Source organism: Podarcis cretensis (assembly GCF_951804945.1).
Source record: "Podarcis cretensis genome assembly, chromosome: 7".
Taxonomy (NCBI): Eukaryota; Metazoa; Chordata; class Lepidosauria; order Squamata; family Lacertidae; genus Podarcis; species Podarcis cretensis.
In genome coordinates this window covers 89,072,803-89,099,043 of record NC_137176.1, presented here as the reverse complement: position 1 = coordinate 89,099,043, position 26,241 = coordinate 89,072,803, and the positions used below count along the sequence as shown (strand labels likewise).

The 26,241-nt window shown below is 47.0% G+C and overlaps 1 protein-coding gene across 1 annotated transcript in view; it reads left to right on the top strand.

Annotated features, from left to right (window-relative positions):
- The window catches only part of TSNARE1 (t-SNARE domain containing 1), a 394,489-nt gene that overhangs the window by 285,398 nt on the left and 82,850 nt on the right, over nt 1–26,241 (top strand). Inside the window, exons 9-10 of the mRNA XM_079984518.1 lie at nt 13,845–13,917; nt 19,884–19,966. Of these exons, the coding sequence (XP_079840644.1) occupies nt 13,845–13,917; nt 19,884–19,966 (156 nt within the window). The remainder of the gene's footprint in view (nt 1–13,844; nt 13,918–19,883; nt 19,967–26,241) is intronic.

The following is a 26,241-nucleotide window of genomic DNA, read 5'->3' as shown; positions in this document are numbered from 1 at the left end:
GCTTCAGGATCTGTCCTTCCAGTGAGCACTCATGGCTGATTTCCTTCAGAATGGATAGGTTTGATCTTCTTGCAGTCTATGGGACTCTCAAGAGTCTCCTCCAGCACCATAATTCAAAAACATCAATTCTTTGGCGATCAGCCCTCTTTATGGTCCAGCTCTCACTTCCATACATCACTACTGGGAAAACCAGAGCTTTAACTATACGGACCAACCAGATCAATAGCAGACAGTTCTGATGAAGCACAGATTCCCCACCCCCAAACCTAAAGGCTAATTTTGCAACATTTCTACTTCTAAAGCAAACACATTGTGGGTCGATAGCCCTGTAAATAAAGCCTGTGTCATATTTCTGGTTTTGATTCCCTTTGATTCACTGCCTAGCAGACTTATTCTCCACCCCGTATTTCTCCCATTAAATATATTAAATCTTCTGGGTGACTCAGGTGCTCGCTAACTGCAAATCAAACCTTTTCTTGTGAAGCTGATACCACATTTTAAGTGAAATAATAATTGAACAGCAATTGATAATTCATGGCAGTTTAACACAGCAATAATTACTTTCGTTTCCCAGAACTCTCCTAAAATGAAAATGAATTTATCTGTGCTATATCCCCAGTTTTAAATGACCCTGGTGGGAAAAGGGTAGGTGTGTGAGAAGACCCTCTTCAGAGCAAAATTACTTCTATCCATTCCCCTACCTTGCCTTTCACTTTCGAATTTTCCCCGGTTCCTTTTTCTTCTGCTCTGAAGACTTATGGCCTTCCAGCTGCCATGGGACTCTCAGCCTATAAAATCTGAGGATTCTTGCAGAGCAGGTGAGGTCCCCGTGGACTGGAGGTGAGTGTCAGGAGTTCAGCCTACACTCGAGTAGGACTGTGGCAGAGACACATGCCCGAATGGCATGTTCCCTCCCTCCTGATCGATCATTTGGGAGCTTCCAAAGCTTTCTTCTGCCTTACATCACAGCGACCGATGCCAACAGACAATGGCACACTTAGGGATCTGCAGAGTTTGTACAGTTTGTGTAACAGACCTCAGCAACTCAGCATTTTGGCTAATCTACTTTATTTACATATAAACACACGGAGTACTGAAACAAGGTTCCCTCTCTCTTTAGCATCAGACGGCAAAGAGAAAAAGAACAAAGGACAATAGTCCCACTTCACGGAACACAGTAACACAAACATCCTGTCTCCGTCACTTCCCACTCTGTGGAGTCAAAACAAATAGAAGAAGAAGAAGAGAAGAGTTTGGATTTGATATCTCGCCTTTCACTCCCTTTTAAGGAGTCTCAAAGCGGCTAACATTCTCCTTTCCCTTCCTCCCCCACAACAAACACTCTGTGAGGTGAGTGGGGCTGAGAGACTTCAAAGAAGTGTGACTGGCCCAAGGTCACCCAGCAGTTGCATGTGGAGGAGCGGAGACTCGAACCCGGTTCCCCAGATTACAAGACTACCGCTCTTAACCACTACACCACACTGGCTCCCGTCATGTGATAGACAAAAATCCCATGACTGCAATCATAGATCAGGAATTCTAACAGTGAGAAGATGGAGCAAGCTTGCTTTCTTGCTTTCTGCTGCTCCAGAGGGTAGGACCCAAATGAATGGGTTCAAATTAAAGGAGATTCCAACTAAACATCAGTGATAACTTTCTGATGGCAAGAATTGTTCATCAGTAGAATGGACTCTCCCTCATTTGGGTGAGGGTGATGGACCTGTTGGGATTCAGAACTTACTGGGTTAATTTTGTTCTGAGTTGTGCCTCCTATTCTGACGTGATTGGAAGGAGGGAGGAGCTCTACTTGTTGTTCTCACTTTGTCTCTGAGAGAGACGAACGCCATGAATGCTAGCAGTCCAGGAGAATCTGAGAAATGCTGAGCTGTAAATATTTGCTGCAATAAAAAACTGATGAATGTGGACATACACAGCGCTTGGTGTGTTTGTCTGGATCTGAAGCAGGCTGCAACAGTTTTGATCCGCTGTGTTTTTACTCTGCAAGGCGAAACCGGAGAGAAGAAGGTCTGCGCAGCTTGGCTAAGAAGCGTGCCGGACCGCATTATACTGGGGCTAATTGGGGCCATAAAGTAATTAGCCAGCCAGTGCCAATTAAGATCTTATCACAGATCGTTCACAGGTTATGGGAGACCTAATTACCGCTAATAAAACTGTTGCTGAGAGTCTGCCGGTGAGTTTTGAAGTCAGCTTTGAAGAGCTGGGAGGACGCTAGACGGAGCGGAGGTCTGCGTTCTGTGTTCTGCCTGCTGCAGAGAGGCAAGAGTTGCTAAGAGCAGAGAGCAGCTGAAGAATCGGGTGCCGGAGGGCTGACTGGTGATACGTGAGTACAGCTGGGGCCCCGGGAAAGAGGAGAGAATGGCAGACAGCCAGGTCCTTGAGGACGTTCCGCTTGAAAAGCTCACTTTAAGAAGTTGGGCAACCTGGTCCAGAAGAGTAAGGGGTTGGTTTCTGGTGGCTGGGCTTTGGGATGTAAGCCAGAAAGAGCCACTTCCCCTGACAGACATTACCGGCTTTGAGGCTGCGTTGCCTGAAGATAGCCAGCAGAGAATGCAAAGAGAGCTTGCTATGCTAAAAGCATGCGTACATGCATCACTTTTGCCCAGTTTGGAGGGCGTGAAGTCAGCAAGGGCTGCCTGGGAGGTGCTGAGAAGTTTGTGTGAAACTTCAGCAGGAGGCCAGGGCCCTGGGCAAGTCATGGAGAGCCCGGAGATGGCTGTAGCCCCAGTCCCTGAGGTGCAAGTCGGGGGGGCTGAGAATTCCAAAGGCAAGTTTCAAAAGTTTTCCACTGTGAGTGCTGAAGTGAAACGCAGTTTCAGCGAGGGCAGGGCTGGCACAGAGTGCTCTTCCGGAAGAAGGGGGGCCAGGCCAGCTGAAAGGAGCCCTGGGCAGTATTTTTCCACTGATGTTTGTCGTCAGCCAAAGTCTGGAAGGCTGAGGCGAGCTAGACGTTTCAAGGTCGGCCACCTGGACAAAGTGAAGATAAGGCCTAAAGAGTCGCGTGGGAACGCAGAGGCCAGGCCGGTCTCCAAGGCAACGGAGGAGGCTACTTCTACGGAAGCTGCCAAGGCCCTGAGCAAGGGGGAGTTGGTTGCCGAGACAACCAAAGAGAACTGCTGCAGAAGCCCAAAGAGAGGGGGCAGCGGGACGTTTGTTGCCAGTATGGCTTTGTTTGAGGACAGCTCTGAGGGACACACTGTTTTTCGCTTTCTAATCGACTCAGCAGCTAACTGCAACCTGATCCCAGAGACCCCTGCAGTCGAGATGTGGAATTGCACGGCAATTCCGGCTGGGAAAACTGTTCAGTTTGCAAGTGGGGAAAAGAAAAATGTGAATAACGTTGCAAATGTATCTTTTTCTGTTTTGCAGGAGCAGATGGAAGTTTGCATTGTACCAGGAGTGCAACACTGTATTTTATCTGTGCCTTATTTGTTGAAAAAGGGGTTTAAGGTTTGCTTTGAACACGATGTTTGTACAATCTCCAAAGGAGGGAAGCAACTGGTTAGAGTTGCAAAGGGGCAGAATGATCTCTTCATTCTTAAAACGTCTCTGGAGGGTGAGGGGAAGGTTGAGAAAGCACAAGCCCTGCGTGCTACAGTTCCCACTCATGTTTCATGTTCTTGTGCGTGGCATAAGAAGACAGCACATGCTTGTCTTGAAGAACTACAGGTGCTACCTGAGGTTTCCAAAGGCTGTAGAATTGAGGAATGTGCAAGAGTCCTAGATTGTCAGGCTTGCAGACAGGCAAAGGTAAGAGGGTGCAGTTACCCCAGGGTGGAGAGGGTAACCACAAAACCTTTTGATCTTGTGCACATAGATCTGTTGGGTCCCGTGAAGGAACCAAGTCTGGGAGGGGCCAGGTTTCTGCTGACGCTGCAGGATGATTTTTCGCAGAACACCTGGACACATGGTCTCATATCCAAGGAAGATGCAGCACAGCTGATTAGTCGTTGGATTGAGGAGGTGGAACTAAGGTTCTCCACCAGAGTCAGGGAAATTGCTAGTGACAGAGGTTCACAGTTTACTGGGTCTGCTTTGCAGAAGTTCTTTCACAAGAAAGGGATAAGTCACACAGTGACTTCTCCTCAACAGAGGGGGGTGGCAGAGCTCAGAAGTGAGGCTCTGGTTAAGGCTGCACAGGTGATGCTGTCAGATTCTGGGTTATCTCCAAAGTTTTGGATGGAGGCAGTTAAATATGTGAGCTTCACCTGGAATCGGTCCTACAATTCAGTGGTAGGAGACACACCGTTTTTCATGCTTCACGGGAGGAAACCACAGGTTCACTTCCTCCGTGCGTTCGGATCAACGGCCTCGCTGCCGGTGCCTGAAGCTTTGCGAGGGCCAGGTGAACCCAAGTTCCAGAAAATGATCTTCTGTGGGTATGAGCCAACGGCTCGTGCATGGAGGTTTGCGTACCCGTCAGGTGATCAGAGTAAGCTGCTGATCAGTAAACACGCTGAGTTCTGTAAGCAGGAGGAAAAGTCAAAGACCCCTGCCAGACGCGATATTCTTTCAGAATGTCTTTCTGATTCAGAGCAGGAAGGTTCTGATGAGGAGGAAGGAGAGCCAGGGGCTGAGTCTGCTGATGACGATCAGCTCACTGACCAAAGTCAGGAGCAGGATGGGGCATCTCCGCAAGTTGTAAAAAGGGAGCCCAAGAGTGAGCCTAGTTCTCCTGTGAGGGTAATTCCAAGGGTTCGAAGACACGTTAAGTCAGAGGGGGAATCCCAGGATGCAGAGGACACACCTGCTGACCACAGTGAGTCAGAGGCAGTGCCTGAGTTTGTGCCCAGGCGGTCCAGTCGCACAACGAAGGGAATTCCACCTGAAAGGTATCAGGCCACAGGTGCGTGGGTAAGTTTCGCACAGTGCGAATCTGAGAGTTGTGAGGATGTTCCACAGATGCCTGACAGGAACGCCAGGAGAGGGCGCAAGGCATTGGGGAAGGGATTGATCTCACAGAGGTCTGCAAAGGTACATCCACAGGTCTTGTCAGAATGCTCGACAAGAGGGGGTGTTGGGATTCAGAACTTACTGGGTTAATTTTGTTCTGAGTTGTGCCTCCTATTCTGACGTGATTGGAAGGAGGGAGGAGCTCTACTTGTTGTTCTCACTTTGTCTCTGAGAGAGACGAACGCCATGAATGCTAGCAGTCCAGGAGAATCTGAGAAATGCTGAGCTGTAAATATTTGCTGCAATAAAGAACTGATGAATGTGGACATACACAGTGCTTGGTGTGTTTGTCTGGATCTGAAGCAGGCTGCAACAGTTTTGATCCGCTGTGTTTTTACTCTGCAAGGCGAAACCGGAGAGAAGAAGGTCTGCGCAGCTTGGCTAAGAAGCGTGCCGGACCGCATTATACTGGGGCTAATTGGGGCCATAAAGTAATTAGCCAGCCAGTGCCAATTAAGATCTTATCACAGATCGTTCACAGGACCCTCCCTCATTTGAGATATTAAAGCATAGATTGGAGAGCCATCTGTCAAGGATTCTTTAGTTGTGGTGCCTGCATTGCAGGGGTTTGACCATTGGAGTTACCTTCCAATCATTCACTTATATGATTCTATATGATTCTATGATTTCAACTCTCAGTAGCCTCATCTAGCATGGGATTCTGCATCCCACCACCATACAGAGGGCCTCAGGTTCTCACACGACCTCTAGAGGGAATTGTATGTTTGGGAGTTTGCATGGCTATTGTATGCAAGAGAGAAGCAGGCAGGAATGTTGTTGCACATGCCAAAAGTGACAGAGCAAACAGAGTGAGGACCAGGAATTGCAGAATTCTTCAGGCATAAAAAACCCCAAGCAAAGTCAGTGCAAAATGTTGGAAACCATTCAAGGAGCTGCTGCAGCTCCAGGCTGCAGTGATACCCCATCTTGACCTCTCGCACCATCTTCTTAGCTTCAGTCAGTCAACAGACCTAGGATGGTACCTCTTCCAGTATTCAGTGCAAGCGATATCCAGTGAGTTGTTTCCCCCTCTTTTTTAAAAGCAAGATTGTACAAGCCCACAATAAGCGGCCCTCTCCAACAGCCATTGTCAATCAATGTGAGAGATGATCACAGTGGCTTCTCCTGTATTAGTTTGCACTCTATTTAGCCTCCGGCATGCATTAGATGATTCTCAAGTTCAAAGGAAGCTCCTGTGATGTTTGGGAAATCATTGCCTTGTTGTTGCCTTCCCCCATGTCCTTCATCCGTTTGGTTGCAGGACTCTTTGTTCTCAGAAGCCGCTCAAGAGGGAAGGAAGTTTTTGCTTTGCTAGATAAATGCTGGAGCCAATTTAATTTATTTGGAGAGTGGCTTTGCATGTGTGATTTGGGCTGAGTGCCAGTGCTGGCAAAGAAAAAAAAAGTTACTGAAAGACAGGGCTGGTTATTCTCCCTGTCCTGTAATGCATATGATTCTAACACAACCATTGTCCCACCCATTCTGCCTCTGACCCATCATGGTCATGCAGTCTTGGGAAGATTGTGCTTGAGGGAGTGTGCCACTCAGACTGAGAAAGGTCCCTGAAACCTGTGATAAATGTACTTTGCCCCAAGGGGAATTTTTAGGTAAAGGTAAAGGTACCCCTGCCCGTACGGGCCAGTCTTGACAGACTCTGGGGTTGTGCGCCCATCTCACTTAAGAGGCCAGGGGCCAGCGCTGTCCGAAGACACTTCCGGGTCACGTGGCCAGCATGACATCGCTGCTCTGGCCAGAGCCAGAGCCAGAGCCAGAGCCGCACACGGAAACGCCGTTTACCTTCCCGCTGGTAAGCGGTCCCTATTTATCTACTTGCACCCGGAGGTGCTTTCGAACTGCTAGGTTGGCAGGTGCTGGGACCGAGCAGCGGGAGCGCACCCCGCCGCAGGGATTCGAACCGCCGACCTTTCGATCGGCAAGCCCTAGGCGCTGAGGCTTTAACCCACAGCGCCACCTGTGTCCCATAAGGGGAATTTTTAAGAACTGCTTAATAGAGAGGGTGAGCTAGGTATGATTTGTTGGCATACAACCAAGGAAATGGGGGCAATTGGCAGGCCCCCAGCTGGCTCCAGCCCACCGGCCAGTGTGCCAGGCGATCTCCAGTCCTTGTTGCAGCATCTGCAACCCACAGCTTCAAAAGCTGGGGCACGCAACTCAGCAGAGATAACGCACAAACCAAAGTGGCAGGAGAGGTTGTGTAAGCATATTTACAAGCAGTTTATTCAGCATACATCAGGACAAAAGGAAAACATGTCTAATCTCCTTCGTGTCCAAAGCAAGACAGCATAAGCAAAAGCTCTACACAAACGGAAGTTCCCAGCAATCTGTGCTGGAGTGTAAATAGACATGTGACACCCAGCAGTCTCATGCCTGTCCCTTAAGGTGGAACGGAATATCCCAACATGGTTTTCCTATTAGTAAATTCCATTTAGTTAGACTAAATGTGGAGGATTAGGAGAGATAATAGCCGTGATGGCTATGTTCTACCTTCCCAGCCAGAGGCAGTAAAGTTTCTGAATTCCAGTTGCTAGAAACCACAAGAGAGGAGCAGGCTGTTGTGCTCACATCCTGCTTGCAGATTTCACACAATTTTCTGGGTTTCCACTGCAATATCAGGATGCTGGTCTAGATGGGCCATTGGTCTGATCCAGCAGGCTGTTTCTTTGCTCTTCTTCCCTGTCTTCAGACCAATCCTGTTTCTCGCCCATATGAAGGGTTACTGTTGGTGTTCTACTCATCCTGAAAGTGCATGGTCCTCGTGAAAGCCCATGGGGCTGAATCCCAGGAGCTCGAGCACAGCTCGAGACAAGACATTTACAAGACAGGCAATTCACTCCAGCAATTCTTTTCCATGAGAGATTGTCAGGCTTGACCAGGAGGAATAAATCAGTGAGCAGCAGAATAGCTACACGCCTTCCTGGCTCCTTTCCATCTGCGGCTTCTGGTCCTGAGCTTGACACACAGGACGACAATAAGTGACGGTGGTTAAGTGTTGTTTCACAACGTGGCCTCACCTCTATTAGGGAGCGCTGGAGTATGTTGCCAAATTATTTCACATTGGCTTCGGAACAGCTCCGCTGAGCCGTAGACTCCTCATAAGGCCAGCAAGCGATGTGAGGGAACATGCTTTGAACAGAGAGAGAATGCATCTGGTGACACAGCTGTATATCTTGATTTCTTACGAGTGTCAAGGCAAGGAGAAGATCTGATGGTCACCCCCAAGGGCCACTCTGGAAATAACAACAGCACTCAGAAAGACTCAACAAATGCTCTTACGACTGTAGTATTTAAGGCCCACAAGACTCTTGTGTAATGCACCCTGTAGAATCTTGAAATTTACCATTTAGGATTGCATTGATAAAATAAGTCAGGGATGAGGAACACACACCTGGTGGCCCTCCAGGTCTCTATATGGCTCTCAAAACTCTCCCCAGAGAGAGTTTGCACCCTCCTTGAGAGCTTATTGCTGGCTGGGATGTATCCTTGAACTCTAATATTGCCTCTTCCTTGCTTAGAAGGATAGAGAGGGCTGGGGGGGGGTGTTTATGGAAACTAGCCGCTTGTACACATAGTTGAAATTTGCATTCATTGATCTGGCTGTTAGGATATAGGTCCATTCCACCTTTAGAACAGATGTGTGGATTGTTGTATGTCACATGTCTGTTTACTTCCAACACAGTCAACTGGGAACTTCTGTTGTATATAGCTTTTGCTATGCTGCTGTTTGCTTGGACAGGAAGGGAAGCTGACATGTTTTTCCTTTGTTCCTGATGCTGTTTAAACGCCTGTAAATATGCCTCCATATGCCTCTGTCCGCCACTTCCATTGTGAAAAGTTATTCACTCTGCTGATTAGAGCGTGCTCAGTCTCTGAAGGCTTCTGAGGCTCGAGTCGCTGATAGATGCTGTTCCAAGAACCGGAGTTCGCCCTGCTGCCGGCCGTTGGCTGGAGCCAGCTGGGGGCCTGCCAAATACCCCCGTCTCCCCGGACGCATCCCAACACTGCCAACCTTTTCCTCCAACCCCAACCACCAACGGGGTGTGGGCCTTAAAAGGAAGCGTAAAAGGGAATGCAGCCTGCAAGCTGAAATATTAATCCCTTGTGTAAATATTCTGTCCCTTGCTTGCTGTCCCCCAAAAATGTTTCTCCAGTAGCGTACCACCATGCAACACTTTTGTACCTGCTTTGAGCATACACAAGGTAAAGGTAAAGGGGCCCTGACCAATAGGTTCAGTCGTGTCCGACTCTGGGATTGCAGCACTCATCTCGCTTTACTGGCCGAGGGAGCCAGTGTACAGCTTCCGGGTCATGTGGCCAGCATGACTAAGCCGCTTCTGGTGAACCAGAGCAGTGCACGGAAACGCTGTTTACTTTCCTGCCAGAGTGGTACCTATTTATCTACTTGCACTTTGACGTGCTTTCGAACTGCTAGGTGGGCAGGAGCAGGGACCGAGCAACGGGAGCTCACCCCGTCACGGGGATTTGAACCGCTGACCTTCTGATCGGCAAGTCCTAGGGTCTGTGGCTTAACCCACAGTGCCATCTGCATCCCTGAGCGTACACAAAGGGCAGCCTAAATTGAGGGATTCATCCATCACTAGATGTATCAGGCACCACCTCTGAGCAATTAGCACCCACCTGCTGAATCTCAAGACTTGAGCCTCGGGTGATGTGGCGACTAGTACTGTGGCATAAAGAGATGCCTAAACTGGGAGAATAACAAACCCGCCATTTGGACGCCCCTTGTGAAATTTCTGTGCGTTAAAAGCACAAAAAAGGACTAAAACTCAAGGGTGTTCTCTTTTTGTGGCAATGTGTGTTGCTCTGACATTTCTGACCCCTGCTTTATAGTCCACATTTCCATCATTGGTGTTTCATTTTCTATTTCGGAGCGGGGAAAATGTGCTATATTTAGCTGTACCCATTACTCGCTGCAGGTGCCTTTGGAGCTACTGTTTGTCCACCCTGTGCAATTTGAACCAGCCTGCCCTGTTTCAGCGACCTGATGAGATTTTAATCTCTGTGATCTTCAGAGTTCAATGTGTCCCATTCACCCTTGTGATGCCGATAGTGGAACCAGAGGATGACATTATATTGGTGGGCAATTAATTTACCTAGGGAGGCAGGTAGGAGACAGTGATCTGTAGAAGGCTCAGTCTATTGTGAGAAACAGCGTACTATTATTAATTTTTGTTTGGTTTGGTTTCCTGCTTTCAAATATGAATTACAAAGTCCCAGAGGCTTCTGCCATCTGGACTAATGAAGTGGGAAGCCTCCCGTGCTCAGCAAAAGAAAAGTGGGAAAGTGGTTTTGAGAGCCAAGCTGACGTTTCTGTCTGCTCTCAGGAGAAACACCTTCCTCTGCTGTTTGCTTTATGCGCAGATCATTTCCCACTTCTAGAGTTTATTAGTCATTCTGTTGGCGTCTTCTCCTTCCTTAAATATGCCTGTTTGTGTGCTGGAGAGGAAGATGGTGTGTGAAGACTATGTACCACCATCAAATGTAGCATTCAACCCACAGCTCCACGCACTTGTGGAAAAATGATTCAGGCTCTTGGCATCGTGTAGTGGGGAAATTATGGGCTGCATCGCTTCTGGACTGCACCACGTCAGACATGAGGTGGTCGTGTGAGGTCATACTTCTCAATGCTCTCAAGAATGTAGCAAACCATCAGGTCAGATCACTGTTCCATCTACCTCAATGTTCTCTAAACTGACTGGTGGCAGCACTCTGGACATTCAAGGTGTGGGCATTCCCAGTCCAATGTCAATATTCCAGGGATTAGGACCTTTGCTAACCTTCGTTAACAAGACAGAAGTGCTGTTTCAGGGGACAGGGGGCGGGCAGGATTCCCTGGTCCTGAGGGGCTAATTGTGCCTTTGAAGGACCAGATACGCAGCCTGGGAGTCATTTTGGACTCACAGCTGTCCATGGAGGTACAGGTCAATTCTGTGTCCAGGGCTGCTGTCTACCAGCTCCATCTGGTGTCCTGACTGGAACCCTACTCCCTGTCTGCTCCCTGTCTTGCCAGAGTGGTGCATGCTCTAGTTATCTCCTGCTTGGACTACTGCAATATTCTCTACATGGGGCTACCTTGGAAGGTGACCCGGAAACTACAAGTAATCCAGAATGCATCTGCCAGACTGGTGAGTGGGAGCGGCTGCTAGGACTATATAACAATGGCGCTAAAGGACCTACACTGGCTCCTGGTATGTTTCCGAGCAGAATTCAAAGTGTTGGTGCTGACTTTTAAAGCTGTAAATAGGAGGTTTTGTTTGTTTAATGTAGAGACAGGGCACATGTAGGTAGGGAGTATTAAAAACAACAACCATCCATTTCTGGGGATGTAGTGCTCCTTTGCTGAATATGTGGCAGGGGCAGCTCTCTTAAGGTGAAACATAAAGGTGCTGCTCTGCTAATGATGATGATGATGATGATGATGATGATGATAATTAATAATACATTTATACCCCACCCATCTGGTTGGGTTTCCCCAGCCACTCTGGGCTGCTCACATTAGAATATTAAACTCACGATAAAACATCAAACATTTAAAACTTCCCTAAACAGGGCTGCCTTCAGATGTCTTCTAAAATAGCTCTTTATTTCCTTGACATCTGATAGGAGGGTGTTCCACAGGGTGGGCACCACTACCGAGAAGGCCCTCTGCCTGGTTCCCTTTAGCTTCACTTCTCACAGTGAGGGACCCACCAGAAGTTCCTCAAAGCTGGACCTCAGTGTCTGGGCTGAACAATGGGGGTGGAGACACTCCTTCAGGTATACTGGGCCGAGGCCGTTTAGGGCTTGAAAGATCAGCTCCAATGCTTTGAATTGTGCTCGGAAACGTACCAGGAGCCAATGATGTCCCTGCCATCAAAGTTTTGCTTCCTGGGGTCATACAGCTGGGACAGCTTCCAGTGAAATCTCTTGAGATCTCTCCAGAAGCCACTGTCAAGCCCATGGCCCCCACAGAATTCTGCCACCCAAGGCCACTGCTTCATTCTGCCTCATGGGAGGGCCGGTTCTGATAGGCTATTGCTCAAAGTGGAAATAGGTCAGTTGTAACCCAATACCAATCTTTTGGGCTCTTTTTGTCATGATAGAAGCATGTATTGGATCTCTTAATCTGTCTGTTCCTGTTGCAGCCAAATAGCAAAGTTGTATGGGTGCGCTTTGGATGTGCTGTTGACATTAAGCTCTCTGGGGAAGGGGTTTCAAATTACATGAAAGGAGATTCCAGCTCAACCTTAGGAAGAACTTCCAGGTGGTAAGAGCTGCTTGGCAGTGGAACAGACTTCCTCAGGAGGTTGTAGACTTCCTTCATTGGAGGTTTTTCAACAGAAGTTGGATAGTCCTCTGCCATGGATGCTTTGGTTGAGATTACTGCACTGTAGGGAGGTTGGAATGCATTACCCTTGGAGATCCTTCCAACCCTTCACTTCTATGTTTCTGTGATTCTAAGCAAACCTCCTTCACAACGAAGACCTCAGGCACGTGGCCAACAGAGTCCTTGGGTTGGGTTGGGAAAAAGATAGAAAAGCTTCTCAGCTCCTGATTAAAAGTTACCCCCGTTCCTCCCCCAGGATTCTGCAGACCCTTTTGCAACTGTTAATATTGTTGTTTAGTTGTTTAGTCATTTAAACGTGTCTGACTCTTCATGACCCCATGGACCAGAGCACGCCAGGCACTCCTGTCTTCCACTGCCTCCCGCAGTTTGGTCAAACTCATGCTGGTAGCTTCGAGAACACTGTCCAACCATCTCGTCCTTCTGTCATCCCCTTCTCCTTGTGTTCTCCATCTTTCCCAACATCAGGGTCTTTTTCAGGGAGTCTTCTCTTCTCATGAGGTGGACAAAGTATTGGAGCCTCAGCTTCAGGATCTGTCCTTCCAGTGAGCACTCAGGGCTGATTTCCTTCAGAATGGATCAGTTTGATCTTCTTGCAGTCCATGGGACTCTCAAGAGTCTCCTCCAGCACCATAATACAAAAGCATCAATTCTTCGGCGATCAGCCTTCTTTATGGTCCAGCTCTCACTAATATTAGCATAAATAATTAAAGGTTTATTGTGTTTAATGACAAAGAGAACAGATAATTCCCTAGCCTTTGTTCTGTTTTTTTCTTCCTTCCTCTTATCTTTTTCTTGGTTTTTGTTTCTTGGATTTGTTCAGTGGCTCAATCGTGTGTGTGTGTGTGTGTGTGTGTGTGTGTGCCTTCAGTAATTCACAATGATTCTTTCCGGCTTTATTACAAATTAATGAGATTCTTACTGCATTACATAATTAAGTACTGTGGTATTCACAGTCACATAATGAACTCTCTCCCCCAAAAGAGCATATATCCACTTGGCACCTCTGATGAATTCATCACGGGAGACAGCTTAGCGTTCCAAGCAGCGGGGCTGCGATTACTCAGACGCCACAGGTTCTAATCCCAGGAGCAAACTTGCAAATGAGCTGGGCACCGTGGAATTGAATATTCAAGGGAGCCGTTCTCGAGGGAGCATTGGATAACTGAACTTAGAAGAGAGCACATCTGGTGGGGGGGGGGTTCTGCAAAGCCAGTTCATCAGTGACCAGGGTGGTCTAGTGAATCCTACTTAAAGCCATGACCCAAAGATGGCTTGGACATCACTTTGAGAGCATTCAAAGTGAGATGTGACGTTCCAAATGCTCATGTAAGAACATAGGAACATGTTCCGCTCATGAGTCCTCCAGAGCCTAGAGCACGCTGCTTCTTGCTCAGGTGGAACAACTCTTTGATATTTAAATGAAAATTGTTTTTCATAAGACCAGGAAAAAATCTCATGTATTGTTGCTTAGTTTGCAGAAAATGCTGATTTTCTTTATTCTTTTCAGAGTGATATGCTGGATGTAAACCAGATCATCAAGGACCTGGCCTCTATGGTATATGAGCAGGGTGACACAATAGGTAGGTATCATTGTAGCATAATGCTGTTGGTTTGTTGCTTGTTTTGTGATGTTCCTTAAATCCAGGATTATTCTTCTTCTTCGTTGGCGATCACTCATAGCCGAGTAAGATTGTCTTCTATAAATACAGTTTTAACAAAGAGTCCATAAGTGACTGTGGAGGCCAATTCTGGTTCCACACGTCCTTCCACAGTGGGGACATTGGTTTCCGGGTGGGAGTTGATCACGGTGTGGATTTGCCAAGCATGCCTTCCTCTTAGCATGTTTCTCCCTTGTGTCTTGAGTTCAAGTGTGTTCGAAGCCCATGACACCTTTGGTAAAGGCTGTTCTCCAATTGGAGCACTCGCAGGCCAGTGTTTCCCAGTTGCTGGTGCTTATACTACATTTTTTAAGACTTGCCTTGAGAGTGTCTTTAAGCCTCTTTTGTTGACCACTGACATTACACTTTCCATTTTTAAGTTCTCAATAGAATAGTTGCTTTGGAAGACGATAATCAGGCATCCTCACAGCATGACCAGTCCAACGAAGTTGAAGTCGAAAAATCATTGCTTCAACAATGGTGATCTTTGCTTCTTCCAGTACACTGGTATTAGTTCACTTGTCTTCCCAAGTGATGTGTAGAATTTTTCAGAGACACTGTTGAAGGAATCTTTCGAGGAGTTGGAGATGGCGTTTATAAGTGGTCCATGTTTCAAAAGCATACAGCATGGTTGGTAGTACAACAGCTTTGTAAATCCAGGATATCCCATACTAATATCCAGGATATCCCGTACTAAGAACAGAAGAAGAGTAGCCGCTGGATCAGACCAAAGGCCCATCCAGCACATCATCCTGTTTCCTACTGTGGCCAACCAGATGGCTCTGGGGGGTCCAAAAATGGATCATGAGCACACAAACAGGTCACATGCCCCAGCAACTGGCATTCAGGCCAATGGACCACATAGTCTAGCATCATGTTCTCACAGTGGCCAACCAGTGCCTGAATGGGAAACTCACAAGCAGGATTCAAGCACAAAAACACTCTCCTTTGCTGCAGTTTCCAACAACCTGTGTTTGGAAGCTGTGGAGGAAGAGCATGGTTATCATGACTAATAGCCCTTGGCAGTCCTCTCCTCCATGACTATTTTCTGTTGTGAAAAAGCACTGTCCATCTTCAGCTTTCTACCATTCAGTTTCATGGATACAGTGGAAGAAGAAGAAGAAGAGTTTGGATTTGATGTCCCGCTTTATCACTACCCTAAGGAGTCTCAAAGGGACCCAGGTGGCGCTGTGGGTTAAACCACAGAGCCTAGGACTTGTCAATCAGAAGGTCGGCAGTTCAAATCCCCGCGACACGGTGAGCTCCCGTTGCTCAGTCCCTGCTCCTACCAACCTAGCAGATCAAAAGCACGTCAAAGTGCAAGTAGATAAATAGGTACCGCTCCAGCGGGAAGGTAAACAGCGTTTCCATGCACTGCTCTGGTTCGTCAGAAGCGGCTTAGTCATGCTGGCCACGTGACCCGGAAGCTGTACACCAGCTCCCTCGGCCAATAAATCAAGATGAGTGCCGCAACCCCAGAGTCAGTCACGACTGGACCTAATGGTCAGGGGTCCCTTTACCTTTAAGGAGTCTCAAAGCGGCTAACAATCTCCTTTTCCCTTCCTCCCCTACAACAAACACTCTGTGAGGTGAGTGAGGCTGAGAGACTTCAGAGAAGCATGACTAGCCCAAGGTCACCCAGCAGCTGCATGTGGAGGAGTGGGGAAGCGAACCCGTTTCACCAGATTACGAGTCCATCACTCTTGACCACTACACCTGCAAAGCTCTAGTTCTCACAAGCAACCTGCGTCTGGACTATACATCTCTAGACTGCATATTTGGGGTGGAAGCTCATATGTCTGAATGTCCTTCCTTACATGGGATGCTAGTTCACAACTTGCATGGGTTTGGCAGCCTTATTCTCCACACATCTATCCGATTCCCTTTAAAGCCATCCCAAGTTGTTGGCCATCGTTGCACCTGGTGGGAGCAAGTTAGATAGCTTAACTCTGCAAATAGGGAATATGGTTTTATATATCAGATGCCACACATTTGCAGGTTTGATGTGGCCCATAGGCTCTGTTTGTTTTCCCTACTGTTCACCTACAGTGGTTCACATTCTCTCTGAAGAACTGCAAAGTCTTTCCAATCTCAAGGGACCTGGGCTTACAACAGCATCCTTCTTTGCCGGGGATTTCTCCCTGCGAGTTGTGAGGTGCAGCCTCTTGCAAATTCAAAGGGAGCCTAATGTGAAATGTCAGCTAAGAGGAAGAAGCCCCACATCTCCTTCATGGGAACGAGAGGAAAACAGACCAACGAGTGCCTTCACATTAACTGAGAAAATCTTGCCAGCCCAACTGAGGAGTTTGTCTAAATATTTGCCTTCAGATAATAAAATGTGCTTCAGGATGTAAAATGTTCTTTGCGCAAAGGAGCCAGAGATTCCCCAGAAGTACAGTGGTGCCTCGCAAGACAAAATTAATCCGTTCCGTGAGGCTCTTCGTATAGCGGTTTTTTCATCTTGCGAAGCAAGCCCATTGACAGCTTAGCGGATTAGCGCTATTAGCGGTTTAGCGGCTTTTAGCGATCAGCTGTTAAGCGGCTTATCAGCGGATCAGCTGAGAAGCGGCTTAACGGCTTAGGAAAAGGGGGGGGGAAGGGGGGGGGAACCCGCAGGAACTCGCAAGACATTTTTGTCTTGCGAAGCAAGCCCATAGGGAAATTCGTTTTGCGAAGCGCCTCTAAAACAGAAAACCCTTTCGTCTAGCGGGTTTTCCGTCTTGCGAGGCATTCGTCTTGCGGGGCACCACTGTACTCAAGTGGAGGGGAGTTTCCTGGTGCACAGCTAAGAGAGGCTAGCATGTACCAGGAGCAGAAAGGCAGAAATAAGAACAGAGGGAGAGCCAGGCTGGATCAGAGCAAAGGTCCCTCTCCTCCAGGGACAGTGAATGGAGTTATGGGACCCCCAAGCCAAGAAGTGAAGTAACTATACAAGCTTTGGAAGACATCCAAAGGCAGCCCTGTATAGGGAACTTTTTAAATGTTTAATATTTTATTTTAATAATGGTTTAATATATGTTGGAAGCTGCCCAGAATGGCTGGGGGCAACCTAGTCAGGCGGGCAGGGTATAAATAATAAAATTATTATTATTATTATTACTATGGAATAAGGTAAAGGTAAAGGACCCCTGATAGTTAAGTCCAGTCGCGAACGACTCTGGGGTTGCAGCGCTCATCTTGCTTTACTGGCCAAGGGAACTGGTGGACTAAGCCACTTCTGGCGAAACCAGAGCAGCGCACGAAAACGCTGCTTATCTTCCTGCCAGAGAGGTACCTATTTATCTACTTGCACTTTGATGTGCTTTCAAACTGCTAGGTTGGCAGGAGCTGGGACAGCGCAATGGGAGCTCACCCCATCGCGGGGATTCGAACCGCCAACCTTGCAATCGGCAAGCCCTAAGCTCTGTGGTTTAGACCACAGCGCCACCCGCGTCCCTTTACTATGGAATAGGACGTCCCTATTTACATCAGAGAAATGCTGGAGAGTGTGCAGAGGCCACTAACCCTTTTAGCCCTGTGAGCACATTGGGATTTTTGAGACAGAGGGACAGAGGACACTATACAATCTTGCAGTGCAGACCCACCCTGATTGCTTGAGAAAGCAAAATGTTGGTTCTGGCAGAATTAATCTGAACCTTGAAACCTCAACGAGCTGAAGGAGGAACTTCCTTTTTTTATGATATTTTATTAAGTTTTATCAAAGAAAAAAATTACATAAAAAAAACACAGAGCATATAAACATTCAAACAAACATTCAAACATAATACAAAAGGGAAAAAAAAACAAACAAGAAAAAAAGAAAAAAGATTAGAACACTAAAAAAATTCAAAAAGTTAAAAATAAAAATCCCTCTCTTTAATTTCTTACCGTTCATAAACTTATTTTCTTGACTTCCTCACACACCCCTTTCTTGTATTCCAATTTAAAATTAATTAGCAAATTCCTTCTTATTAATTTTATCCTCAATTATCTTTCTTCACGTATTGTTTCTTCCTGATTTTTGTCTAATATCTATCCCTTCTTTCATGTTCTTATTTTACCTTTTTTACTAGAACCCATTCATTTCATTTCAATGTCATCAACATTCAGAGGAACTTCCTCCCTTAGCTCTGTGTAAAGATGCAAGGCACGTCCTAATTTAGGGGCTACACAGAGAGTGCACTTTCCCAATGCACCACCACCTGAACTATTGAGGGTGGCAGAACTACCAAGAGGGCAATCTTAACACCATCCATCACATAGACTCGCAGGATTATAGAGTTGGAAGGGACTCTGAGGGTCCTCCAGTCCAGCCCCTTGCAGTGAAGAAATATGCAAGTGCCTCTTACGGGGATCGAACCTGCAACCTTGGCATTATCAGCACTCTCACCAACTGAGCTATCCTGTCATGGTGCCTTGTTTTCTTTCTGCTGCAGCTTGTCTTCTGCCAAAAACCACGTTATTCGTCTTGCTGTCCACTGTGGCAGAATTAAGCAACTTATGCAATTTACATAATTAATGCTGTACATAGCCCTAGGATCATTATAGTACTCATTACACAATGCAAATAGGAGGGAGCGGGGACCGTAATCAACTGCATATCATTGACGGATTGAAAACAACAGCAAATACCAATTGTGCTTGTTGGAAAAGATTTCTGTAAGTGGACCCTCTCAATTTCCTCTTCCGTTTCTGCTTTTGTCAGAATTCTCTGACAATCCTAGACATTTGCTGCCATTTCGTGGCAAAGCATCACATACTTTCGTCCCCATACAGTTCACCCCTCAATCATGCTTCATGCATAATGTGAGCTGCTGAGAGTGTCAAAATAGGTTGCTTGGCATCTGTCTGTCTCGGGGAACAAAGCTGGGAACAACATCCAGGAATAGAAATCCCACTAGTTTATTTTCCTGTATGGATATTGTCCGTGTCACAGACCCGTTGGGAGACCCACAGCCCTCGCCCGCCATCCTTGCTCAGAGCTGATGGGTACCCTCCTTGATGGACGTGGCGAGAGATCGAGGAGACATCAACAACCCGTGTGTCTGTCTTTTTCCTTGGCAGTCCTTTTTTGCACAGAATTAAGCTTCTCAGTTTTTTCCCGGGCTCCGGGAGACATATCAGATGTGAAAGCCTCAAGCTACATGATAGCATGCATCAGTTACTTCCCGTGACCCTTGTTGCGGTGTCCCTTATGGCAAGATTTATTTTCTGAGGAGTTTCCCATGCAGCAAAAGGGGTCCCACTCATGACTCGCTGTCGGTGGTGGTGTCACCGTTGGAAAATATCCAAGCAAAGCAGAACGGCTTCTGTCTGATAATGTAGCATTCCAAATTATCCCACCCAGCCCCATGGGCCATTGCTGTGGCTGTTTCTTTCTGAGCTGATGTGGGCTCTTGTCTTCTGCAGAGGAGTGGTGAATTGGCCCAATCTGATGCTTCTTTTAGTGCCAAACAGAGGATTTTTTGTTTTTAAAGAAAGCCCCTAGGTGAGAGATGGAGGTGTTGCTTTGAGCAAGAGACGCTCTTCGCATCCAGCTTTGATTTGTAATTAACTCCCCGGGCCAAAGAATTTGTGGCAGCTTTAGGAGTCATTTCCCTCCTGATTGATGGGTACATTTTATGCTGCTGGTGACACTATCCTGTATTTTTTTTTTTTTGAAAAAAATATCTGTGTGTTTATTGTTTATTTATTTTGCAGAGGGGGGATTTTAAAGCAGAATTCCTCTTTTCCTGTAATGCCTCTCTTTTGTTTTAATTTGTTGTCATTTGCATCTGTAATTGCTTGTTGGTCCTATATTTTGTCAACCACTTTGAGTGTGACTTGGGTTATGTATAAATTAAATTAAATATCGGGATTTGCTCGCTACTCCATACCATGTAATTACTTTCTATTATCTTAATTTACAGATAGCATTGAAGCCAACATCGAGACTGCCTCCTCAAATGTACAATCTGCCAATGAGCAGTTGGCCAAGGCCAGTCAACACCAAGTAAGTTTTTGTGTGTGTGTTTTAAGGAACAGAAAATATCCTGATTAGATCCGTGCTATTTAAAATGATTTGGGCAAATTTAACCTGGCTCTGTACCAGTAACTCTCTTACCGTGTTTGGAAGTGACTTGGAGAGTGTTCCTAAAATGAGAGCTTAACCTCTCTCTCTCTTTTCCCCCTCCCAAGATTTAAATGACTTTTTTTCCCCTCTGCTGGCAGCTTGCATTAAAGACATCATTTTGAGACCTGCATATTAAGCAGACTTTTCCCAACAGAAAACGAAGCAATTAGCAACTGTTGTTCTTTGAAAAATGGTGTTAAAATGCATCCTTTACGCCTGTTGTGTTCTCCCTTCTTGGAGCATCCTAACTAGACAGCTGATTGAAAAGATTGTGTTGCCGGCAGATGTGGTCCTGTGGGGAAATGGGATTAAGCCACAGTCTTTTAAAGCTTCTAACAAAGGTCCTTTTGCACTGTGGCAAGAATGAAATAGGCACATGCAAACTTCTAGACGTGTTCAAGAATAGGCAGAGTTGTTGATGGACTCTGGAAAAATGTGTGTGGATACACCCGTACTATGAAACAGGGCCTAGAACAGGGGTCAGCAAACATGTTCAGCAGGGGGGCGGTCCACTGTCCCTCAGACCTTGTGGGGGGCCGGACTATATTTTGGAGGGGAGGAAATGATGCAAAGCGCCACGAACCCCAGTGGCTGCTTACCTGTGTCTTGCGAGCAGCAGGGGATGAGGAGAGTGGGAAAGGGCTCTGGAGAGGGGCTGCTTAAAATGGCAGCCGCTCAAGCACTGCTGCTGCTGCTGGCACCAACAAAGCCCAGCCTCCTTCCTCCTCTAGGCAGGGCAGGGAGAAGCCAGGAAGAGGGAGGGAGGAGGACGTGCCGCCGAGGGAGGGAGAGGGAAAGAACTCACGAGCTGGCAATCCACACAGTGATTCCCAGACCATCTGCAGGCTAGATCCAGAAGGCAATTGGGCCTGATCCAGCCCACAGACCTTAATTTGCCTACCCATGGCCTAGAACAGGTGAGAGATCCCAGGTTTCGCCTGAGACTGACCGGTGAGATGTTCGGCTTGGCCATGGGGTCCTCATGACCATCTTGTTACTCTGTTGTGGCGAAAATGCTCTCTGTCTCTGCCATCTCACCATCTGAGCAAAGGTTGGGGCTGTTCCTTGATAAGCAGCTTTTGTTTACTGGTAGGATAAGAAAATAAGGAGCCAAGGGCAAAGCAGAAGACACCTGATGCCTCTTCTGTCCCCAGAAACCCACCAGAAGCAGGTGGACTCCAGAAATAGCTGGCATGCAGCTCCTTCGACTGCCACAGACTGTGCTGAGGCCCATAGAGGAGAGTTTCCAAGCCGCTTTCATATCTGGCAAACATAAACATTCCCAGGGACCCCATGGCTAGACACCAGGGCTCCCTTTAACAGGTGGCTGACCTTGACATCTTGCCAAGGGCTGCCCGTGACTAAGCAATAGGTAGGAAATTGACCCTCCTTCTCAGCAGATGTCTGAATGCAATACAAGAGATCTGACTGGCTAATGAAGGGATCCCAGACCCGTTAAAAATGGTCTAGGCCATGGGTCTGCAAACTAAGGCCTGGGGGCCAGATCTGGCCCAATTGCGTTATGGATCTGGCCTGTGGATGGTTTGAGAATCGCCATGTGGATCGGCGTGGGGATTCTGATCGTTTGGTCTATGCCATTTTCCCACCTCCCTCTCACACACCGCGGTGGCGCCTCCTCCCTCCCTCCTCCTGGCTTCTCCCTGCCTTGCCTAGAGGAGGAAGGGAGCTGGGCTTTGTTGAGCCACGGTTGGCTGAGTGCCATTTTAAACAGCCCATCTCCGGAGCCAGCTCTTTCGTGCCGCTCATCAATCCCTCGCCGCCGCCACCAGCCCCTGGCACTTGAAAGGCACAGGTAGGCAGCCACTGGGGCTTGTCCAGTCCTGTGGAGAAGGGTGGGGAGAGTTGTGGGGGGGATTTTTTCCCTTCAAAATATAGTCCGGCCCCCCACAAGGTCTGAGGGACAGTGGACCGGCCCCCTGTGGAAACAGTTTGCCCACCTCTGACTCTAGGCACAAGTGGAGCCATTGCTGTGCACTACAAACTCCTCAAAATACAAAGGTCTTTGCATTTCCATTACAGCGTAAGAGTGAATACATGTTAGAAAGCATATTCTCTATAAATGAGCACCTTTCGGTCCTTCGTGTGTTGAGACCTGTGAGTATCGTGCTGATACCTGAACATGCTCCCACCCCATGGATGCTCAGAGAAGCAACACTTCTTCTTCTGACTAACTGGATCCCTCACGTTGCCTCCTCTCCTCATCTTCATGTGTCTCAGCTGCATCGGTTGCTTCCTCTCAGGGTTTAGCCAAGCTCCCTTGCAGGAAAGGTAATACCAAAAGGACACACAGACACACACAAATACATATGGGTGGTCCCAAGGAAAACAGAATGGAAATCCTGCTAGATGCCACGGACATGCTAGCAGTTCTTCACTAGTCTCAGACTCCCATCTAAAATATGGCAAGGATCATTTTGTTGTGCAAGGATTCCAATGAATCAGTTTCTGCTGACACATTTGGGTTTTATATGTAGTATAAACACATTTTATAAAATTGTCGTATTTTTCCGTGTATAAGACAAGGGGTTTTTTTTATTAAAATGTTTAGACATTTGAGGCTCATCTTATATGTTGCTATATGTTGCTTCTGGGAGCCAGAACGTGTCCATGGCTATTGGGCGTGTCATTGGTGGCTGCGTCTAGGGCTGGGTTTGATTGGCTGTCGCTGCGGCAATTGGGCAGGCGATTGGGGACAGTGGATTGGAGGCGTTTGCGATACATGTGAGTGGCAGTGTAGGTCTGGTGGATGAGAAATTTTCGGCAATCCCCCCCCCCAAAAAAAAAAATAGCTCAACAACTCTGGGCATTTCCCCCCATTTTCTTAATTTGGAGTCTCCCAAAATAGGAGGCGTCTTATACATGGGGGCGTGTTATAGTGTTATACACGGAAAATTGGTACTTTATTCTATTTTATGTAAACGGCTTAGGGATTTTGCATGTTAAACAGTATATAAATATTATTGAGGATTGTTATGGTCATGGAATCATAGAATCTTGGAAGGGACCCAGGGGTCATCTAGTCCAACCCCCTGCCATGCAGCAATCTCAGCGAAAGCATCCATGGCAGATGGCCATCTAACCTCCGCTTAAAAGCTTTCAAGTAAGGGCAGTCCACCGCCTCTCGTAGGAGCCTGTTCCACTGCCAAACTGATGATGATCATTGTTTTTGAACATTTCCAAGTGCTAGAAAATACCAGGCATGATTTGGAGCACCACAGACCTGGATAGCTGGGCAACCAGGGACAGCCCTAATTAGGGAAGAAGTGGAGATTCTAATTCACTTTAATGAAATACAAGCCACTTCAGGCTTCCCTTGCATTGTTAACAACGAGATAGGCAAACCGCAACATTGTTTGTGCGATCGGCGTGTGATACAATTAAGCCGTATTGTTTTAATTTCCATTTAGGAACGGATAGGAGCAGGTGGCCCTAATAAAACCTGCACTTTCAATGGTTCCCACCTCCTTCCCCCCCCCCCTTCCTGGCCTGCTGCATTGCCTGAATACGAAAGCTTGCCTGTGATTACAGGTATGAGAGTACTGTAGGTTTGCAAGGCAGCGTTTGTGCACCTGCTGTTTTTATGCTTACCTTAATGCAAGCTTTTCCCCGCTCCCTCCCCCGAAGCAGCTGCTTCCCTCAGAACGGGAAGGGGAGTTGCTAAATGAAGTGAACGAATGTGGCAACTTCACCTTTTGCTGGGTCTGAGCCTTTCGTGCTTCCATTCAGAGCCCTCGTTTTATTTATTTATTTATTTATTTATTTATTTATTTATTTATTTAAATCTGTCTCGCCCTCCCTCAAATAAGTGCATCTGCAATGAAACATTTATAGGGCCAGGTTCATTCGAGGCTTTGGGATGCTTCTAAGCTTGGAGGTGCAATCTTCCAAGGGAGACGGCAGAGACATCCGAGCAGCTGTGTATTCCGCTGTGATGTGACAAAGCGCAGGTGTTTCTTTGGAGCTCTAATTTGAATCGTTTCCAGATTATGGCAGCAAGTGTTGAGCGAACCTGGTGTGCTTCATGAACACACCCTAAAAAGGATTCCTTATGGAACTCATTCACACAGGAGACAGTGGTGTCCACCAACCTGGATGACATTAAAAGAGGATTAGCCACATTGATGGAGAAGAGGACTATCAATGGCTACAAGCTTTGCAGATGGAGGCATCAATGCTTCTGAATACCAGTTGCTGGAAATGACAAGAGGAGAGAGTTTCTCTTGTGCTCAAATCATGCTTGTGGGTTTCCCACAAGCCGCTGCAAGAAGAAGATTCTGAACTCAATGGTCCATTGACCTGATCCAGTAGGCTCTTGAGGTCTTAAGTTGACCTAGTTGAAAAGGCTTTTGACTCACTTGGATGAACCAAGGAAGCCAGAACTCCACTGTGCACACCACAACCTCTGAGCAGTGAGGGAGACTGATGGGTTCCAGCACTTACCCAGGACTCAGTTTCCTTGGAATGAAGGTCAATAGTAGTGGTGGTGTAGTAAAGTTGGTATTATTTAGAAATTATTTTTCTTGGTCAAGTAAAAGGAGTGAAGCCTTGTGGGAGTTTCATCGGCCACAAGGACCCTGGGAAAGAGGTTGTGTATCTTTAAACTGTAGACTAGCAGGCTCCTTGGCGTGAGAGGTTTATTGGGATGAAGGAAGCCTTGATTTAATGTAAGGATTGACACCTGGGTCTGAGAGTATGAACATCCCCCCCCCCCAATGATGTTATCTGTCCTTGAATTGCTTGGGAATGTGTATCTGGAAAGTTTCCACGGAAGGGAGGAACCCCTTTGATTTGAGTCCTGGATTCTAAATTGACCCAGCTGCCAAGGGGTAGATTGATTGACTAGCAAGCCGGTCATTGGTGAATTCAAATATTAATTAAGACTTATGATTGGCTTGAGAGTTACGACGCAAAGTGCGAATTGTGAATAAAGGACCAGAGAAATGTTTGAGAAGTTGCTCTTTGCCATTGCTCACTGCAATCTGCATGGATGCCCGGCTGTGAAGTTCCACCTAATAGCCTTCGTTTCGTCTTTTGAAATGGAGATCTTCAAAAGCCTTCAGTTTGCAGATTTGTGAAAGGACTTCAACTATCCTATTTGTGTTAGGCTTGTGAGTATGTAAGTTAGCTATACTATGCAATGTTCTTATTTTTCTTATCTGTAATCCTCAAGAGAAGTGTCTGCTACTTTTAGCATGTTTACTTATGTTATTTTAAAATAAACCTTTTAAAAGAAAAACTGTTTTAGTTTTGTGTGCCTTCCCGGGGGAATAGCTAAGTCCTAGCCTTACGCTTGGTTACGCTTTACCGTAGAATTTCTGTCTGCAAGTTTGTGGAAGCAACTTGTAGAGTGGGGGATAGCCAGGATAACGGGTCACAGCCTTCTCCCTGGGTTGTGATTCTGGGTCCCCTGGAACAGAGGGAGTGGTGGCAGCCCTACCGGGTCGTTTTGTTCTGTTTCGCAAAAAGTAATGTACCTGCCAACCCTGCTCTAGGAAGCCTGTTCTGGCCGGAGAGCAGAGACAGGCAGGGGAGGGGCAAGCGGTTGGGGGCTTACATTTACTACAGGTGGTATCTTTAGGATGTTTACACATCTATACAACCTGAGTGGGGGGTGAAGGGACTCACAGCATTAACACTCCCAACAGATCCTGTTTCCTCGTTATGTTTCCAGGGAAGCCCCATACTCAGCTTCCGGGTCCAGCCCAGAGCAATACAATGAGTCTCCAGCTTCCAGCATTGGTCATAACTCACACACAAACACAACTCCCATGGTTCCACATCCTAGGATGACTTGGCATCCAGCCCAATGAGAGGCCCATTGTTGTTCAACGTCTTTCTAAATGACTTGGATGAAGGAATTGAGGGGATGCTCATCAAATTGGCAGATGACACCAAACTGGGAGGAATAGTTAATGCCTCAGAAGACAGAATCAGAATTCCAAATAACCTTAGCAGATTGGAGACCCGGGTGCAAACCAACAACATGAATTTCAATAGGGACAAATGTCAGGTTCTGCGCATAGGCAGGAAGAACCAGATGCACAAATATAAAGTGGGGGACACCTGGCTTACCAGCAGTACATGTGAAAAGGATCTAGGGGTCTTGGTGGACCACAAGCTTAAGATGAATCAAT